This window comes from Phoxinus phoxinus (genome assembly GCF_949152265.1).
Source record: "Phoxinus phoxinus genome assembly, chromosome: 5".
Lineage (NCBI taxonomy): Eukaryota > Metazoa > Chordata > Actinopteri > Cypriniformes > Leuciscidae > Phoxinus > Phoxinus phoxinus.
The window spans coordinates 1,070,923-1,088,629 of record NC_136880.1 but is presented as its reverse complement, the minus strand read 5'-3'; the positions used below and the strand labels follow the sequence as shown (position 1 = coordinate 1,088,629).

Genomic DNA, 17,707 nt, shown 5'->3' with positions numbered 1-17,707 from the left:
TCAGCCGAGCCGCAACATCACCATAGAAACAGAGGCGCTTTGCGACACGTGTACACACTTTACGACATGTTTACGTAGTTTACGGTAGTAGGACGCCAGAAAAGCGCATTTCACGTGTGGCGTCGATTAAAGGTATTATTTTGGTTATTATCAGTTCTTCTTACGAATGTATATCTGTATGTGGATCACGGGCAGCAGTCGATGAATTCAGCTCGATGTCAAAGATCTGAAGCGTTCATATGAGGCTCTTCTGCCGTTCTGTGGTGTGATGATGATGGATTTATTGATTTTGTCTGTGTATCAACAAGTGTTCAACCGTGTTACTGCGTCCTGTAGTATAACGTTATATTCACTTTCGCTTTGTTGTTGGATTCAGTGTTGTGTTTAACGCTAGAATAAGTTAACTTGATCAATACACTTTTGGGAACTTTGTTTAGTTTGTGACGTGAGTCGTTCCTGATGTGACTGTGAGACCATATTGATATATTATACATGTGTGTGTGTGTGTGTTTGACACTAGACCTCAGTAAGTGATGGTGAATCAGCTGATGTTGAGGGCAGCTGCTCACTGCGGGAGATGGACAGCTGTCAATCAACTCGCCCGGACACACTCAGGTGCGTGACGTCACGTACGCGTTCAGCTAAATGTTTTCTATACTAGTTATATGATAAACTATACGTGTGTGTATGTGTAGATATGGCAGAGTTTCGAGAGGTTTTCTCTAAGGCGCGTCAGATCGCCATCATCACCGGAGCAGGAGTGAGTGCAGAGAGTGGAGTGCCAACTATCAGAGGAGCTGAAGGACACTGGAGGACCTGGAAAACACAGGTAACACACACACACACACACACACACACACACAGAGAGAGAGAGAGTGGAGTGCCAACTATCAGAGGAGCTGAAGGACACTGGAGGACCTGGAAAACACAGGTAACACACACACACACACACACTCACACTCACACACACAATGGAGTAACAACTATCAGAGGAGCTGAAGGACACTGGAGGACCTGGAAAACACAGGTAACACACACACTCACACACACACACACACACACACACACACACACACACACAATGGAGTAACAACTATCAGAGGAGCTGAAGGACACTGGAGGACCTGGAAACCACAGGTAACACACACACACACACACACACACACACACACACACACACAATGGAGTAACAACTATCAGAGGAGCTGAAGGACACTGGAGGACCTGGAAACCACAGGTAACACACACACACACACACACAATGGAGTAACAACTATCAGAGGAGCTGAAGGACACTGGAGGACCTGGAAAACACAGGTAACACACACACACACACACACACACAATGGAGTAACAACTATCAGAGGAGCTGAAGGACACTGGAGGACCTGGAAAACACAGGTAACACACACACACACACAATGGAGTAACAACTATCAGAGGAGCTGAAGGACACTGGAGGACCTGGAAACCACAGGTAACACACACACACACACACACACACACACACACACACACACACACACACACACACACACACACACACACACACTCACTCTCTCTCTCTCTCTCTCTCTCTCTCTCTCTCTCTCACACACACACTCACACACACGCACTCTCATACACACACACACACACACACACACACTTGCATCAGTCCATCACGAGTGCTCCAGAAACTGACAAGTTTTGGTATTGCAAAACCACCAGTGTTATTGTTATTTGACTGAAACGCATCAGCCGTCTTTACATAATTTGACATCCAGAACTGTAAAAAACCCCACACTTTCACAGATGCTGGGCTGTATAAAACTGAAGATGTGTCTGTACTGTTCAGCCTGCGCTCTAGACGGAGCTTGATAACACAACAGACTCTTCCCCCGCTGCTGAACACTCGTGTTCTTCCTCCGTCTGTCTCGTTTTCCAGCACAACATTCTTAAATCAGTATGACTTCACTGGAGGATAAGCTTGAGTTTTTCACTCAATCGCTTACAGCAAGAAATGCATAACTAATGTAGAACATGTTGACAAAAATATTGAATGCAATTTTTGGCAATAGAGAGATTTAGAGAGAGATCCCTTTCAAGGGAACTCGAGCTGCGCCGAAGCGCTGTGGGAACGCCCCTGCGTGAGTGCGCCATGAAGCACGTGAGGAATCAGTCCAATGGCGAGACTAGACGTCTAGGCGGGTGACGTCATCTACCGGGAAACTGTAAAGCACACCTGAACCAAACAGCGGCAGCTTCTGATAGGCTGAAGCAAGCACTTTGTGTGAATCATTGTCTGAAAGTGTTTTTGTGTGGACGCACTGCGGTGTCTTCCGCCCAGGCTAAGGCCCGGTACTGCAACTATCCAGATCTGAGGAGCTGGGTGACGTTAGTATTGGAACAGGAGATGCTGAAGACTCGTCACGTCAGTCTACAAGAGGAGCTTGTAGAGGTGCTCACTCGTGCTGTAGAGGAATTAAAGGGCACCTATTATGACATTTTAAATGTTCCTAATGTTGTTTAGGGAGTCCCCAACAACAGTTTTACATGCATGCAATGACAAAAAACACTTTTGTTTTCGTATAATATGCATTTATTTTTACCTGATTTGCTCACCGACTCCCAAATGATTCGTTCAACGACTCGTTTTTCCAAACCCCTCCTTTGCGCGACGCTAATCTGCGTTGATTGGTCAGATGACCCAGCAGTGTTTACAGAGATAATACTTATTGTTTAACACGGAGTACAATGATGCTTTTATCAATTAAATTGTGTTATAATAATGATTATAGTCCACTGCTTTGTAGTTTGTAGTAAAAAACTAAAAATAAGATAAAGAATTTAATGTTATGTTAGCGAGCATAGCCCAGAGTTCATATTGTAAAAGCACAATCAGTCTTTGTTTGCGTTAGCCCGATGCATAAACATAACGTTTTTACAAATAAAAAAATGCAGTTACGTTACTACGAGGTATTACTCTATTCTTTAAGACAACTCCGAAAACAACGACAAACACTTCACATATCTCAATACAATTGCCATTGAAGACCTAGAAGCTAAACGGTGCTTACACAACAAACAAAATAATAATTAAGCATGCTACATAAAACATAAAAGCAACAATTATTAATAACACTTACAGGTTGTGATACGGAGGAGGAAGCTGATGCAAATACACTTGGAACTGAACCTTCCTTCAATATCAGCCGGCTCGCGAATGACTGCATTTAAGTTGGTAAAGCAATCGTCGTCAAAATGGCGCGAGCAAAGCACAAGGCTCGGACTATACTTCTGTGGTCTAGTTGTATATATGAATTGTAGCCACTTAGTCTTCAAATGCTCCTCCTTGGGCAGATGAATAAAGTTGGCTTTTGAGTCGCACTTCAGAACGCAGCGTCTCGTCGCCATGATGTTTCCCTGCTGGCCTTGGAGCGCAATAAGTGGGCGCATCGTATTCAAATAACTTGACAAGTTGACGTCATCTAGTCAGAGAAAAAGCTTCGGTCTTCTAACGATTCATAAAAATGACTCCGAGTCGACTCTTACTTTTGAAAGACAATAACTTTATATACGGTGCACTTTCATATTTCAAACTTTGCAGGATGTTTTTGTTCACTTAGATCTATGTTACACACTACATGAAAGGTACATTTAAAAATTCCATAATAGGTGCCCTTTAAGCATTGAGTGGCCAGCGGATAAACAAGAGTCAAGGCAGAAGAGCAAGCTCGATGAACGCTTTCTGCCATCCCGCATGCGGCCTCCACGCCGGTGCCTGCCGTTCTTTACCGACCTCCACACTGAGGCGTCGAAGTCCTGGAAAAGACCGTTTCATACCGTGTATTTAGTCCCCAGCTGTCAACATATTCTGATATTATTAGAGGTGGTGGAGCTCCTGTGGAGGAATGTTGGTCGTGCCGAGGTCGACCTTCGACCCTCGTAAATTTTAATACTTCATGTACTGGGATTTTAAATGAAATTGCCCCCCACAAAGTAAGGAAACGAAAACCTAAAAAACAGCCTTGGATGAATAAAGTTCGTTCTTTAAGGAAGGAGTGTCGAAGGGCAGAAAGAAAATGGAGGAAGGACAAATTACAAGTTTCTTATCAGCTATTGCAACATTCATTAGTTAAATTTCAAGAGGAGGCCGCGTTGCAAAGGTCATTATATTTCTCTAATTTGATATTTCAAAATTCTCACTGTCCAAAGTTTTTGTTCGCTACCATAAATTCTGTATTAAATTCCTCTACTGAGATCGGTGCTGCTCAGAGCCCAGAGTTATGTGAGAAGTTTTGCAGCTTCTTCATTAACAAAATTATTTGCATCAGATCCAAGATTGTACTGAATCGATCTCAGAAGGTCTGGTGTCTGCCTTTAAATAGAGCTACATTTTCTCACTTCCATCCAATCTCACATGATGAACTATCAAATATAGTGTCCAGTTTAAGATCGACCACTTGTTCACTTGACGATATACCAACTTCATTATTAAAGGAAGTCCTCGACTCAATTGCACCAAATATTATTTCTGTCATTAACAGTTCCTTACAGACGAGCTCTGTTCCATCCTGTTTCAAACATGCAGTAGTTCATCCGCTGCTCAAAAAGGCAAATTTGGATCCATCTGACCTAAATAATTACAGACCCATCTCAAAACTCCCCTTCCTGTCGAAAGTGTTGGAAAAGGCTGTTTTAAACCAGCTATCCCCTTACTTAATTGAGAATAATATACTCGATCCGCTTCAGTCTGGGTTCAGATCCAAGCATAGCACTGAATCGGCCTTGTTGAGAGTGGTAAATGATTTGTTGCTATTTGTGGATTCCGGAAACTGTGCTGTTCTGGTATTGCTGGATTTAAGTGCAGCTTTTGATACTGTAGATCACTGCATTCTTTTAAACAGGCTAAAATCTGAAGCTGGAATCTGCGATTCAGCTGTAGAGTGGTTTGGATCCTATTTCTCAGTGAGGAGTTTCTCTGTGGAGATGGGTCAGTTTCATTCGTCTCCTGTTCCTGTCACATGTGGAGTCCCGCAAGGCTCCATTTTGGGACCGATTTTATTTTCTTTATATATGCTCCCTCTTCGTTACATCTTTAAATCTCATCAGGTTCCTTATCACATTTATGCGGATGATACCCAGTTGTATATGTCAATTAAACCTGCTTCTGGATCTTTATCTGATTTATTAGCCTGTGTAGATGACATAAAAAGTTGGATGGGTGAAAACTTTCTCCAGCTGAATGAAAAGAAGACCGAGGTTATTTTGTTTGGCCCTCCCCATTTGGTAGATGGTTTAATCTCTGATTTAGGACCGCTGAAAGCGAATATTTGCACTCATGTAAAAAACCTGGGTGTTGTTGTTGACTCAGAGTTAAAATTTGACAAGCAAATAAACTCGGTTGTCAGAGGCAGTTTCTTTCAGCTTAGGGGCTTACGGAAATTGAAATCTATCCTATCGTTTGGTGATCTAGAGACCGTAATTCACGCCTTCATTTCAACAAGGCTGGATTATTGTAACGCCTTGTATGCGGGTATCAACCAGTTTTCACTGTCGCGTCTGCAACTGGTACAGAACGCTGCAGCCCGCTTCTTAACGGGGAAGAGAAAGTTTGAGCATTTCACCCCTATTTTGAGGCATTTACATTGGCTACCGGTCAGATTCAGAATTGAGTACAAGGTTTTGACTTTTGTATTTAAAGCCTTGCACGGTCTTGGTCCAGTCTATATCTCAGACCTCATTTGTCCGTTCATTCCTCAAAGATCTCTTAGATCATCATCAGAGAGCTTATTAACTATTCCGCACTCTCGGTTGAAATCCAAAGGGGACAGAGCGTTCTCCGTTTTTGGTCCTAGACTGTGGAATTCGTTACCTAAATCAGTCAGGTTGTCTTCTTCTTTATATGGATGTAAGTCAGCACTAAAAACGCATCTTTTTTCTCAGGCCTATCCTTAACTGTGGATGTAGAATTTGTGAGCTAAATTTTTACTATGTAATTTGTATGATGTTTGTTTTTACTTGTGTTTATATTGTGTTTCTGTGAAGCACCTTGGTCAGCAGAAACGCTGTTTTTAAGGTGCTATATAAAAATAAAAGTGACCTTGACCTGTTCGCTTCAAAGGAGACATCTCAATGTCCACTGTGGTTCTCACCCAGCCGTCCACTCTCTGGGTTGCATTTCCCCAGATTGCTCTGCTCCCAGGAGTTCTGGAAAGGGTTCGCCAGGATGGGTTTGCGGACCTAGTGTCTCTCCTCGACGACTCTCCTCTGGAGATTGCGCTCAGGGTGGACCTACTCTCTCAGGCGAGTGGGACAATCCTTCACCCCCGCCCAGAACTGTGGAAACTGTGGGCTTGGCCTCTAAAGGGGCCCAGCTCATGAGTACCGGTCTCTCAACTGAGGCTGTGGAGACCATCCTCCACTCCAGAGCTCCGTCAACAAGGAAACTCCACGCCTTGAAGTGGAGATTATTCACTGCCTGGTGTGGAGAGCACCCGCTGGACCCGGTTAACTGCCCGGTGGGTGCGGTGCTGGAGCTCCTGCTCCCCCTTCACACTGAAGCTGTACGTGCCGGCACTAGCTGCTTACCAACCCCCTTTGAGTGGAGTTTCTCTGGGGAGACACCCATTTATAACTTGTTTCCTTCGTGGCCAGCAATCCGCATAAGGGCGCCGACATGGGACTTGGCCGTTGTAATAGAAGGCCTCTCCCTAGCTCAGTTCGAGCCCATTGAAGAAGTTGCTGAGAAATACCTCACTCCTAAAACTATCTTTGTTCTTGCTATCGCGTCTTTTAAGAGAATTGGAGACTTTCAAGCATTCTCGGTTTCTCCCTCACGCCTGAATTCTCGCCTGGCATGGTAAAGGCCTTCCTCCACTGTAGGCCTGGCTATGTCCTGAAGGTCCCTGCTAATACTGTTAGTCCTACTATACTGCAGGCTTTCTGTCCTCCTCCTCTTCTGACGTCAGACCAAGAGAAACCAAATCTGCTCTGCCCTGTTAGGCCTTAGATGTTTATGTCCACAGAGCTGCCCTGGGGTTGTTCGTTTGCTTTGGGTCACCCAGGAAAGGGTGTTCAGCATCTAAGCAGAGGATGAGCAAGTGGGTGGTCGAGGCTATCTCACTCTCTTGCTTACGAGCCTTCACTGTTGGCTGTTCGAGCTCACACGACTAGGAGTATGGCTGCTTCTAAAGCTTTGTTGTCAGGAGTTTCACTACATGGCGTTTGTGATGCTGCAGGCTGGTCCTCACCGCGCACATTCGTGAGGCTCTACGATCTTGACTTCCGCTCCACTCCAGGGGCACAGGTGCTCTCGTCCGAATGTGCACACTGACTTCACACGGACGGACACTTGCTCTTATGGCGTTCTGGGTATTAGCGTTCCCACAGCGTTTCGACGCAGCTCGAGTTCCCTTGAAACGGAACGTCTCGGTGACGTATTTAACCCTAGTTCTCTGAAGAGGGAACGAGACGCTGTGTCGCCCTGGCATACTCCCGGCATGCCCGTGATCGACTTGCTTCAGCCTATCAGAAGCTGGCGCTGTTTGGTTCAGGTGTGCTTTACAGTTTCCTGATCGATGACGTCACCCGCCTATGACGTTCCGTCTCGCCATTGGACTGATTATGGACCTGTTGTTCAAATTCAGCAGGTTACAGTCCAATGCGGTTACATGACCTATCATTCTCAGGAAAAAGAAAGTGCAGTCCAGTGTTGAGCGTGTGTGTGTGTGTGTCTGTGTGCAGGATCTGGCCACGCCGCAGTCGTTCTGCCGCCACCCCAGCAGGGTGTGGGAGTTCTACCACTACAGGCGAGAGCTGTGTGTGAAGGCCCAGCCCAGCGCCGCCCACAGGGCCATCGCCGAGTGCGAGGAGCGGCTCCGCCGACAGGGCCGATCGCTGGTGCTGATCACACAGAACATCGACCAGCTGCACCAGCGCGCCGGATCCAAGAACGTGCTGGAGGTCCACGGTCAGAACACACACTCACACTCACATACACACACACACATGCTCACAGGGCCGATCGCTGGTGCTGATCACCAAGCAGACCACGTGCTGGAGGTCCACAGTCATAACACACACACACCTCCTCACACACACACACACAAACACACACACACACACACACACACACACACACACACACACACACACACACACACACACACACAGACAGACAGAATTCACTGTATAACGTGGAATTTCACGGAATTTGTAAATTTTTTGATGAATAAATAAAAAGCAGGTCAGTGCGCTTAAAGGAGTAGTTCACTTCAGAATAAAAATTTCCTGATAATTTACTGTTCCCCACGCCACAGGGCTCTACAGTGCGAGTGTTTCACTCGCATTTGCGCCTAAAAATAGTTATGTGCGAACTTGAAAAATAATTTACGAGCACAGTGTGCGATAGGGCTGAACGATATTCGATTTTAACATCGACATCGCGATGTGCGAGTGAGCGATAGTCACATCGTCGGAACATGCGACGTGAAGGGTAGTAGCACAGTAGCACCAGCGGAAGATATTAAATACGCTTCATGAGGCATGCGCGCGGTCTCTTGCTCTCTCTCCCCCTCTGCCGTGCACGCGCTATGCGGTTTGGAGCACAGTCTCTGTCTCGCGGGCGCGCTCGCTCTAGATTCCGGAGATTTTAACTAATTCGCGGGCATCAGTGAGCCGCTATCCAAATGCGGGAGACTCCCGGAACTTCCGGGAGACTTGGGATGTCTGTATTTCTATTCTGAAATAATATCGGCATTAGAATTATTGATTTTTCATTAGGCTATTTTTTTGGTGCCCCCTCAGCTCTTGATGCGCGTGGAGCGGCTGCGCTGACAGGCGGTAAAGCTGCTGTTTAAATGTGTTCGGCTTTTCTGTTTACAGAAACATGTTCTCTAATCTGTTTAGAAGATTTAATACAAAATATATTTAAAAAGTTTTAAATCATTTTGTTTATTTCATATGATTATGATGACCAACATCAACACTGTTTTACTTTGGCTAAGAAAAGTTGACTTAAAAGAATGTGAACCAAAATGCTTAAGTTATTTTTATAAAAAATATATTTATTTTAAGTTATATTGTTGTAAACCAATCAGGGGGTTGGTGTAAAGCTGCTGTTTTATTTAAAAACTTGTTCTGCTTTTGTGTTTACAGAAATGTTCTAATTTTGGAATAAAATATTAAGTGACCTTTTTTGTCACTTGTAATGAAGCTTGCTTATTAGTGAAATTATTAATATCATGGAATGGTAATTATTGTCTTTAGCCTGGAGTTATGGCTCTCAATATCGCAATATATAGCCTATCGTTAGGGAAAAAAATATCGCAATGTAATTTTTTTCCAATTTCGTGCAGCCCAAGTTAAAAATGACTCCAAGCGTTCCAGACGGCCAACATATAAAAGCAACTGGACAACTGATATCCTTTGCATCTGATATACCAATTTTGCACACACAGTATATGCATGAAATTTGTTCATTTGTTTAATAAACGAATTAAAAAAAAAAAAAACTTTTTTGTACTGTGCTCCTAAATTTCTTTGTGTGCTCCTAAATTTTTTCATTTAGGAGCACATGTACTCCTTGGGAAAAAAGTTAGCGTAGAGCCCTGCGCCATCAATATTCATGTCTTTGTTCCTTCAGTCGAAAATAAGTGTTTGTGAGGAACACACTCCAGGATGTTCTCCATATAGTGACTTCAATGGTCCAGCGGGTCGATGTGAGTTTCAGTGCAGCTTCAAAGTCTCGACACGATCCAGCCGAGGAATAAGAGTCTCATCTAGACAAACCAGCGGACATTTTATAACAAAATACACATTTATATACTTTCAACCACAAATGCTGGTCTTGCACTCGCTGCGATGTGCCACACATTACGTCATCAGGTTGAAAGGTCACCCATCTTCTGGTTAAAAAATTTAGGGAAGGGTGAAAAAACATCTTATTTTCTCCTCCAATTTCAAAATCGTCCGACATCGTTGTTTTACCTTTTATTTTATTTTATTTTTTGTAAGTGGCGTTTTACTTAGTCTTTACACGTTCGCTATGTAAACACTAGGTCTGTATTCAATGCAATAATAATAATACATTTTCTAATAATAATAAAAAATAGTTTTTGCCCAAAGACTCGTCATGTTCTGGCATCTGAACTAAAGCACCGTTAGCAGAGGAGCCGTGTTTAGTTCATGTTTGTAAGGCTGATTCACAGAAGTGCCATTGATTGTGAGCGTTTCTGGGCTTGTTGTTTGGGTTTGCCTCATAAAGCGGTCTAGCTCGGTGTGGGTCGCGATATTTTGGTCTTTTGGATCTGTTTGTTTATTATGGGCTTGATCTTGTTGGCTGTTTTTCTATCTAGACCTGTCAACATGAACGAGTCGGAGCTCATAGCTCTTCCCCTGAGGGTTTCTTACACCACAGACATGCAGAAGAGAGAACCGCCTCTGATGCGAGATTGATCATGAACAACTTACTGCACGATTCTGGAGAAATGAGAATCACAATTTTGTTTAAAATAGAGATCATGATTTGAACAGATAAATAAACAAACTAACATGCAATTTGCCTTTGGATAAGCCACGCCCAAGAATGTAGATTGACCAATCACAGCGCAGCCAAGAACGAGCTCCACACAGCGGTCCGACACTTTTTCACAGCGCTCCATTGACTTTAACACAGGCGTCTCATATTGTTGGTCTCGGCAGGCTATTACCCAGGCCCGGATTGGCTAATCGGGAGCACCGGAAGAATTCCCGGTGGGCCGGTCTGTTTTATTGGCCAGGAGGGCCGGTGTTGTCATGGCACTGGTTTGAACGTGCTCCAGTCACAGCGCAGCCCCACTATTTTTTTTATTATTATTTTCTCGCAGCCTCACAGAAAAAATAAGAAAAAAAAGTCAGTTGTTAGAGATGTGCGAACAAGACATAAGATATACAAAACATGGATAACAGGCGCAAGAATAGGCCAGAATAATAAAAAATCTCTGGAAACTCAAGCGGCCAATTAGTCTACGAGTCAGGTCCGGACCTCGGTAACTTTTCTGAGTGTATAATGAACGTTGTGAATTAATAATTGCCTAATATTAACTCTAATTTAGAGCTGCAATGATTCGCATATCGCGACCTCATCATCTGAGCTGCTTCAGCACTCAAACACCGCTCGTCGACAATGGCAAAATGTTTGAGATGACCGATCAAAGAAAGCGGGATTTAAGTTCACAGAAGCGCGAGCCGCGGCCGCACGCGAATCCCAACGCGACGCTTCACGAGATATGGCTAAACTAAACCGCTGGTTTACGATAGAAGTTTTAATAGACCGACATAAATAATCAGTTTGCAAAGACTGTATCTCAATCAAAGCTCAGCTTCGAGAAGGTGAGATTTACAGGTAAAGATAAAGAGACTGAGAGAAGGAGAACGAGAGAAGGAGACGAGAGAGGAGAGGTAGAGCAATTGCCTTATCTGTTGCATGCATACTGTGCCCAGAATGAGAATAACTTAATTACAATTCCTATTTAACACCGATACATAGGCCTAAGTTATTTGCCAATGACAGTGGACAAATAATATGCCCCCGATCCCTTTATAAAACCCTGTGTATACGCTATTGCGCTGAATAGAAATGTATATTTAAAAGAAAAGACAATGAATTAAGGCTGTATAGAACAGTGCACTATTGCATATACTGAGGGTTTAATTACATAATTTTTATATAGTCAGTAGGGAACTAAAGTGGGCCGGTATGAAACTCCAGAGCTGAAAATGAGTCCCACTCCAGCCCTGCTATTACCGTCGTAGTTTTATCAGAAATATGGTTAACCGTTGTGCCTGGGGCGTTTGTTTCCCAGAGAGGGTGGAGGGGGTGTCCGTATCCGGACAAGTGTCGTCTTTGGATTAAACTGTGTGGACGTCCTCAGTCAGCGAAACCCCTCAAGATCAACAACACACTTTTGCTCTAAGATACATTTAGCTTTTAACCTTACTGTGAAGTTACACTAGTTAGACAGTTTTATGCTGGTTTAGGTCATGATTTCGGTTCTCTGCCCTAATTGTTGATACGCTAGCACACACTGCTAATAAACACAACTTTATACTCGTGTAGTCCGTTTGCTTTGTAAATAATAACGATTATAGAAGTGAATAGAGACCGACCCAGGTCTGCATGAACAGTGTTGCTCCTGATATTGTGAGTCCCAGCCTCCGTCTCCATTAGGATATGCGCTGGTTCATGTTTTGACTGTGACCGTTATGCTTTTGCCTCTATTTGGATGCCTTGTTGTTGCTTGCGCTTCGCCGTATGTCTTGAATATAGCCTTCGAACGCACACTGAGCCCCTTTTGCCTACTTCTATCGGACACTTTATTTGCTGCTTTATAAAAGTTTGATAAAAGTTCAGCAGGAAGAGCCGTCACAGCATAAGCCATGTTGATACCAAACCAGAGCCCAGATGAAGTTGACAGACGTAGCAACAGTAACTAAGGGGGGCGGGGCTTAGCCAAAGGTGAATTTACTAGAGGTTCTGACAAGATGATAATTGCTGCTGTCTATTTAAAATGTTCAATTTATGGATTGTTTTTTTAAAATTGTTTTGAAATGAGTGAATGATTCAGTGACTCAATGGTTTAATAGACAGAGCTGGACTGTCATTTAGGAATGAGATTGCGTGTGTGTTTGAATCGAGATAAACGATTTATCATACTGCTCTAAAACCAGTTAATTTGGCTGTTGGATGCGGTTGTTAATGACTCTCGTAAATGACTGACCTCTGTTCAGAGGATGGCTAAATGACATGAGGCTGGTAGATGGAGTTCAGTTTCAGATCTGTTTGTTCTTCTTATCTGACCCGTGTGTCTTCTTTCATCTCAGATCTAATCACCAAAGATTTAAATGACATGAAACTGACTCAATTGAAGGAATTGATTCATTAACTGATTCCCTGTTTGGAAGCGCTGGAAACGCCACTCGCTGGCGACCCCTGCTGGTCAGAACTGGGAAAATGCAGCAAAAAAATCTCTTACAAACCATTTGCAAATGTATGGTAAATAATACCATTAAATATCAAACACGTGGTTTGCACATCTTTCAAACATTGGCCCATTTGTAAAGGTTTCAAGATTTAAAACCCATAGAATGATCCTCAATTCATCAACAACATGGATTTCAGGAAAAACTCATTTATCTTCTTCACATTCACATTCTGATTGCATTTCATTTTGATAGTATACATTGCGTTTACTTTCTGGCCGCAATGATTTCTCTAGCAAAGGATCATGAAGTAGTGATGGGCACTTTAGAAACACCTTTTGCGAATCGTTAGCTTCAAACCAGTGATCAGACTGCCAAAGTCACGTGATTTCAGCAACCGAGGTCTCTCGACGTCATAACTGTTTCCAAAGGTCACATGATCTCCTTGCACCAGTGTTTTAACCGGTTTATATTTTTCTAGACATTTTTAATGACACATTAATAGAAAGAAGAGTTTTAGTTAGTAGTTTCTTATTTGACTGAATAACACACAAAAAACAAGTTCATAAATCCCTAAAATGTTTTAAAATAACATATAATGACACTTCATAATTAGCACACTTTCAATAAACCATTTGCAGTTGGTTTGAAGGTTTTTATGCATGTTCGGGCTGCATTTGCACTGTTCTGGCCAGCAGGGGTCGCCAGCGAGTGGCGTTTCCAGCACTTCAAGTGGAGCTGGTTTTGGTTTGGATGAGTATCTGCCCTTTTTGTGTTAGTTTGACAGATGTGTGGTGTCTGTGTGCAGGTAACCAGTATCAGACCAGATGTGTGAGCTGTGGAGATGTGGAGGTCAATCACAAGAGCCCCATCTGTCCATCACTGGAGGGCAAAGGGTGAGTCCTGTCCTCATTGAGCAGCGCCGCTGATGATGTTTCAGTGATGCGAGGTCACCTGACACTTCTCATCCTCTGCCAGGTCACCTGACCCTGATGTCCCCGACGCGCTCATACCTGTCAAAGACCTGCCCAGGTATCCCACGGACACACACTCCCTATCAAATACCACCGACACACACACCCTGTCAAATACCACCGACACACACACCCTGTCAAATGCCACCGACACACACACCCTATCAAATACCACCGACACACACTCCCTATCAAATACCACCGACACACACACCCTGTCAAATACCACCGACACACACACCCTGTCAAATACCACCGACACACACACCCTGTCAAATACCACCGACACACACTCCCTATCAAATACCACCGACACACACTCCCTATCAAATACCACCGACACACACACCCTAGCAAATACCACCGACACACACACCCTAGCAAATACCACCGACACACACACCCTATCGAATACCACCGACACACACACCCTATCGAATACCACCGACACACACACCCTATCAAATACCACCGACACACACACCCTATCGAATACCACCGACACACACACCCTGTCAAATACCACCGACACACACACCCTAGCAAATACCACCGACACACACACCCTATCAAATACCACGGACACACACACCCTATCAAATGCCAACGACACACACACCCTATCGAATACCACCGACACACACACCCTATCGAATACCACCGACACACACACCCTATCAAATACCACCGACACACACACCCTATCGAATACCACCGACACACACACCCTGTCAAATACCACCGACACACACACCCTAGCAAATACCACCGACACACACACCCTATCAAATACCACGGACACACACACCCTATCAAATGCCAACGACACACACACCCTATCGAATACCACCGACACACACACCCTATCGAATACCACCGACACACACACCCTATCGAATACCACCGACACACACACCCTAGCAAATACCACCGACACACACACCCTATCAAATACCACCGACACACACACCCTATCAAATACCACCGACACACACACCCTATCAAATACCACCGACACACACACCCTATCAAATACCACCGACACACACACCCTAGCAAATACCACCGACACACACACCCTATCAAATACCACCGACACACACACCCTATCAAATACCACCGACACACACACCCTAGCAAATATTTACCACCAAAACTCTTTTTTTTTTTTGGTCAAAAGTCCATTTTAGGTTTTATGAACTTCATTTTAATGAAGTTAAATCCTTCCCTGAGTTCCCTCCCCCCTCGAAACGACTTCTCTTCCTGTCATGTGCTATGGTGCGAGGGCGTGGCAACTCCCCTCAAACCGTTACTCTGCTATGAGCGAGAGATGGAGAGGAGGAGCGCAGAAGTAAAACCCTGCCCTCTGTTCAATATTCCCTTTCACTCGGAAATACGTCACAACACTGGAGAAAAGTCGTTTGAAACTTCCGGTTCATGGGGACTTTAAGTAGCGTTTTCTTCACTGTGTAGCTGCTCCCTCAATCGTCACGCTCATCAATTTGTGGATGTTAACTGAATCTGTAAGTCAGCTACACTGTTTAATTCTGAATATTATATTTCATTCTGGTGCGCTTAACATTATTATTTTCTCAGAGTTTAGGCTACTGTGTAATAGTAGCCTAGGCTATTCAGCAACTCAAACATACCAAACCAACCATTACTAAAAACACACACAAAAATGGATTGTGCACGGGCACTTTGCACTAGTGTATATTAAAATCACCAACAATTAGGGCTTTATCTGCAGCCAGTACTAACTCAAATCAGCAAATTCTTTGATAAAGTCTCTAGCACCAACACTTCAAAATAATTATATTTGAAACTAGACTTCTCAGTGATTCTGAAGAGATTAGGGGATCTGATCTCAAGATCTGATTAGAGATTAGTCTCGATTAGGATATGCGCTGGTTCATGTTTTGACTGTGACCGTTATGCTTTTGCCTCTATTTGGATGCCTTGTTGTTGCTTGTGTTTCGCCGGTATGTCTTGAATATAGCCAAGTTCGAGGGCACACTGCAGCCCCTTCTGCCTACTTCTATCGGACACTTTATTTGCTGCTTTATAAAAGTTTGATAAAATTTCAGCAGGAAGAGCTGTCACAGCATCAGCCATGTTGATACCAAACCAGAGCCCAGATGAAGTTGTCGGAGGTAGCAACAGTAACTAAGGGGGGCGGGGCTTAGCCAAAGGTGAATTGTCTATGAATTCTATATTATTTCGCGGACACCACCCAGACAGCCAGCCATTGAGTGAACACAATCTATCTCATCACTCCTGCGAACAGGAAGGGGGCCAGAGCAAATTACAGTGCTTGACATCGTACTTGCAAGTTCACGCACCTCTGTAACGTTAATTTTGGTGATCTCCGACTGGCGGAGTCGAACATCATTAGTGCCGACGTGAATAATAATCTTAGCGAATTTACGTTTAGCATTAGCCAGCACTTTTAAATTTGCTTTGATGTCTGGCTGGTGTCTCTATTTTCACGTTCCTTGTAATATAATCGGCAATAACTCGGGCACGTTCAGCAGGATTCTCAGTGGGTGTGTCACTGAGTGGGGAGAACCGGTTTGTTCCGGTAATCGGAATGGAAGAGCGGAGTTTTGTCCCGCGACTACAGCGTCTCACGGTCACCCAGTTGCCCTGCAGCACGGGCTCTACAGCCGGAACCGAACGATCTACGGAGTTCACTATTAATGATTAATGTGATAGGCAATATTAGACAATATCTAACATATGTTGATGAGCAAGTTATATTTAGCAATATAAACAACAAGGAACGATAGTACATATTGATTCAATGCAGAAAGCTATACGGAGCATACAGACGCAAACCAGCAACAAGGCAGACAGGAGCAATCAATCACAATGACCAAAAAGTCCTGCCTCTTCTTCAGGTGTGAGCAGTGTGTGTGTTCATGAGTGTGTGTGTGTGTGTGAGACCCTGTTCCTCCTCTTCTTCAGGTGTGAGCAGAAGGGCTGTGACGGGCTGCTGCGGCCTCACGTCATCTGGTTCGGGGAGACTCTGGACTCACACATCCTCACTGCAGTGGAGAAGGAGCTGGAGACCTGTGACCTGTGTCTGGTGGTCAGTTCAGCTCTCACACACACACACACACACTTTGACCCGAGTCTGACGTGTGCCCCTGTCCTCTCTCAGGTGGGCACGTCCTCTGTGGTGTATCCGGCGGCCGTGTTCGGCCCACAGGTGGCGTCCCGAGGCGTTCCCGTGGCCGAGTTCAACACTAAGAGGACACCGAATACAGCACGCTTCAGGTGAGCTCGGACCTGGACCACTGTACAGCTGAACTGAGCACATGTGTCTGAACCGTGGTAATGGACAGATCGCAGTGGTGAGTGTGACGTTCATGAGATCTGATCTGCTTGCAGGTTCCACTTCCCGGGCCGTTGCTCAGAGACTCTTCCTGCCGCTCTGGCGCGCCACGAGTCTGAGCTCATCTGACACTCACCTCACGATCGTCTCACGCTCGCCGGATCAGCTGGAGACATAACACACACCATAATGTCAGATTCATTCCTCTGCTTCTGAAATATCAACTCTTGCACATAAACTGGGCTAAAGAAAGCTCACATGAACGTATGTTTGTGCTGCTGAAAGTTTCCCATGTGCCTTCTCTCAAACCACGGATGTGTCTTCATGTTTAGCAGGATTGTGGGAGACGGCCTCGACTCTTCCAGTGTTTGCCTTTATAATATTCCAGTCGCTTCATCAGTGAATAAAAGCGTTTTCCACTGGCTGTGTCTGTGGCTCTTCCTGTAAACCT

At 44.4% G+C, this 17,707-nt stretch overlaps 1 protein-coding gene across 1 annotated transcript; it reads left to right on the top strand.

Annotated features, from left to right (window-relative positions):
* LOC306998246 (NAD-dependent protein deacylase sirtuin-5, mitochondrial) lies at window positions 1-17,678 on the top strand. The gene is made up of 9 exons (XM_079612166.1): window positions 1-132; window positions 521-615; window positions 696-829; window positions 7,729-7,954; window positions 13,754-13,841; window positions 13,924-13,977; window positions 16,887-17,010; window positions 17,083-17,198; window positions 17,313-17,678. Exons 2-9 carry the CDS (start codon window positions 534-536, stop codon window positions 17,383-17,385), a joined length of 897 nt encoding a protein of 298 aa, XP_079468292.1. The 5' UTR covers window positions 1-132; window positions 521-533; the 3' UTR covers window positions 17,386-17,678.
* The last annotated feature ends 29 nt before the right edge of the window (window positions 17,679-17,707 follow it).

Excerpts from the sequence above, each read along its gene's own strand:
- LOC306998246 (XM_079612166.1), top strand. The coding sequence starts at position 534 with ATGGTGAATCAGCTGATGTTGAGGGCAGCTGCTCACTGCGGGAGATGG. Across the intron at positions 7,955-13,753 it reads GAACGTGCTGGAGGTCCACG|GTAACCAGTATCAGACCAGA; the intron begins GTCAGAACACAC and ends GTCTGTGTGCAG. Across the intron at positions 17,011-17,082 it reads CCTGTGACCTGTGTCTGGTG|GTGGGCACGTCCTCTGTGGT; the intron begins GTCAGTTCAGCT and ends GTCCTCTCTCAG.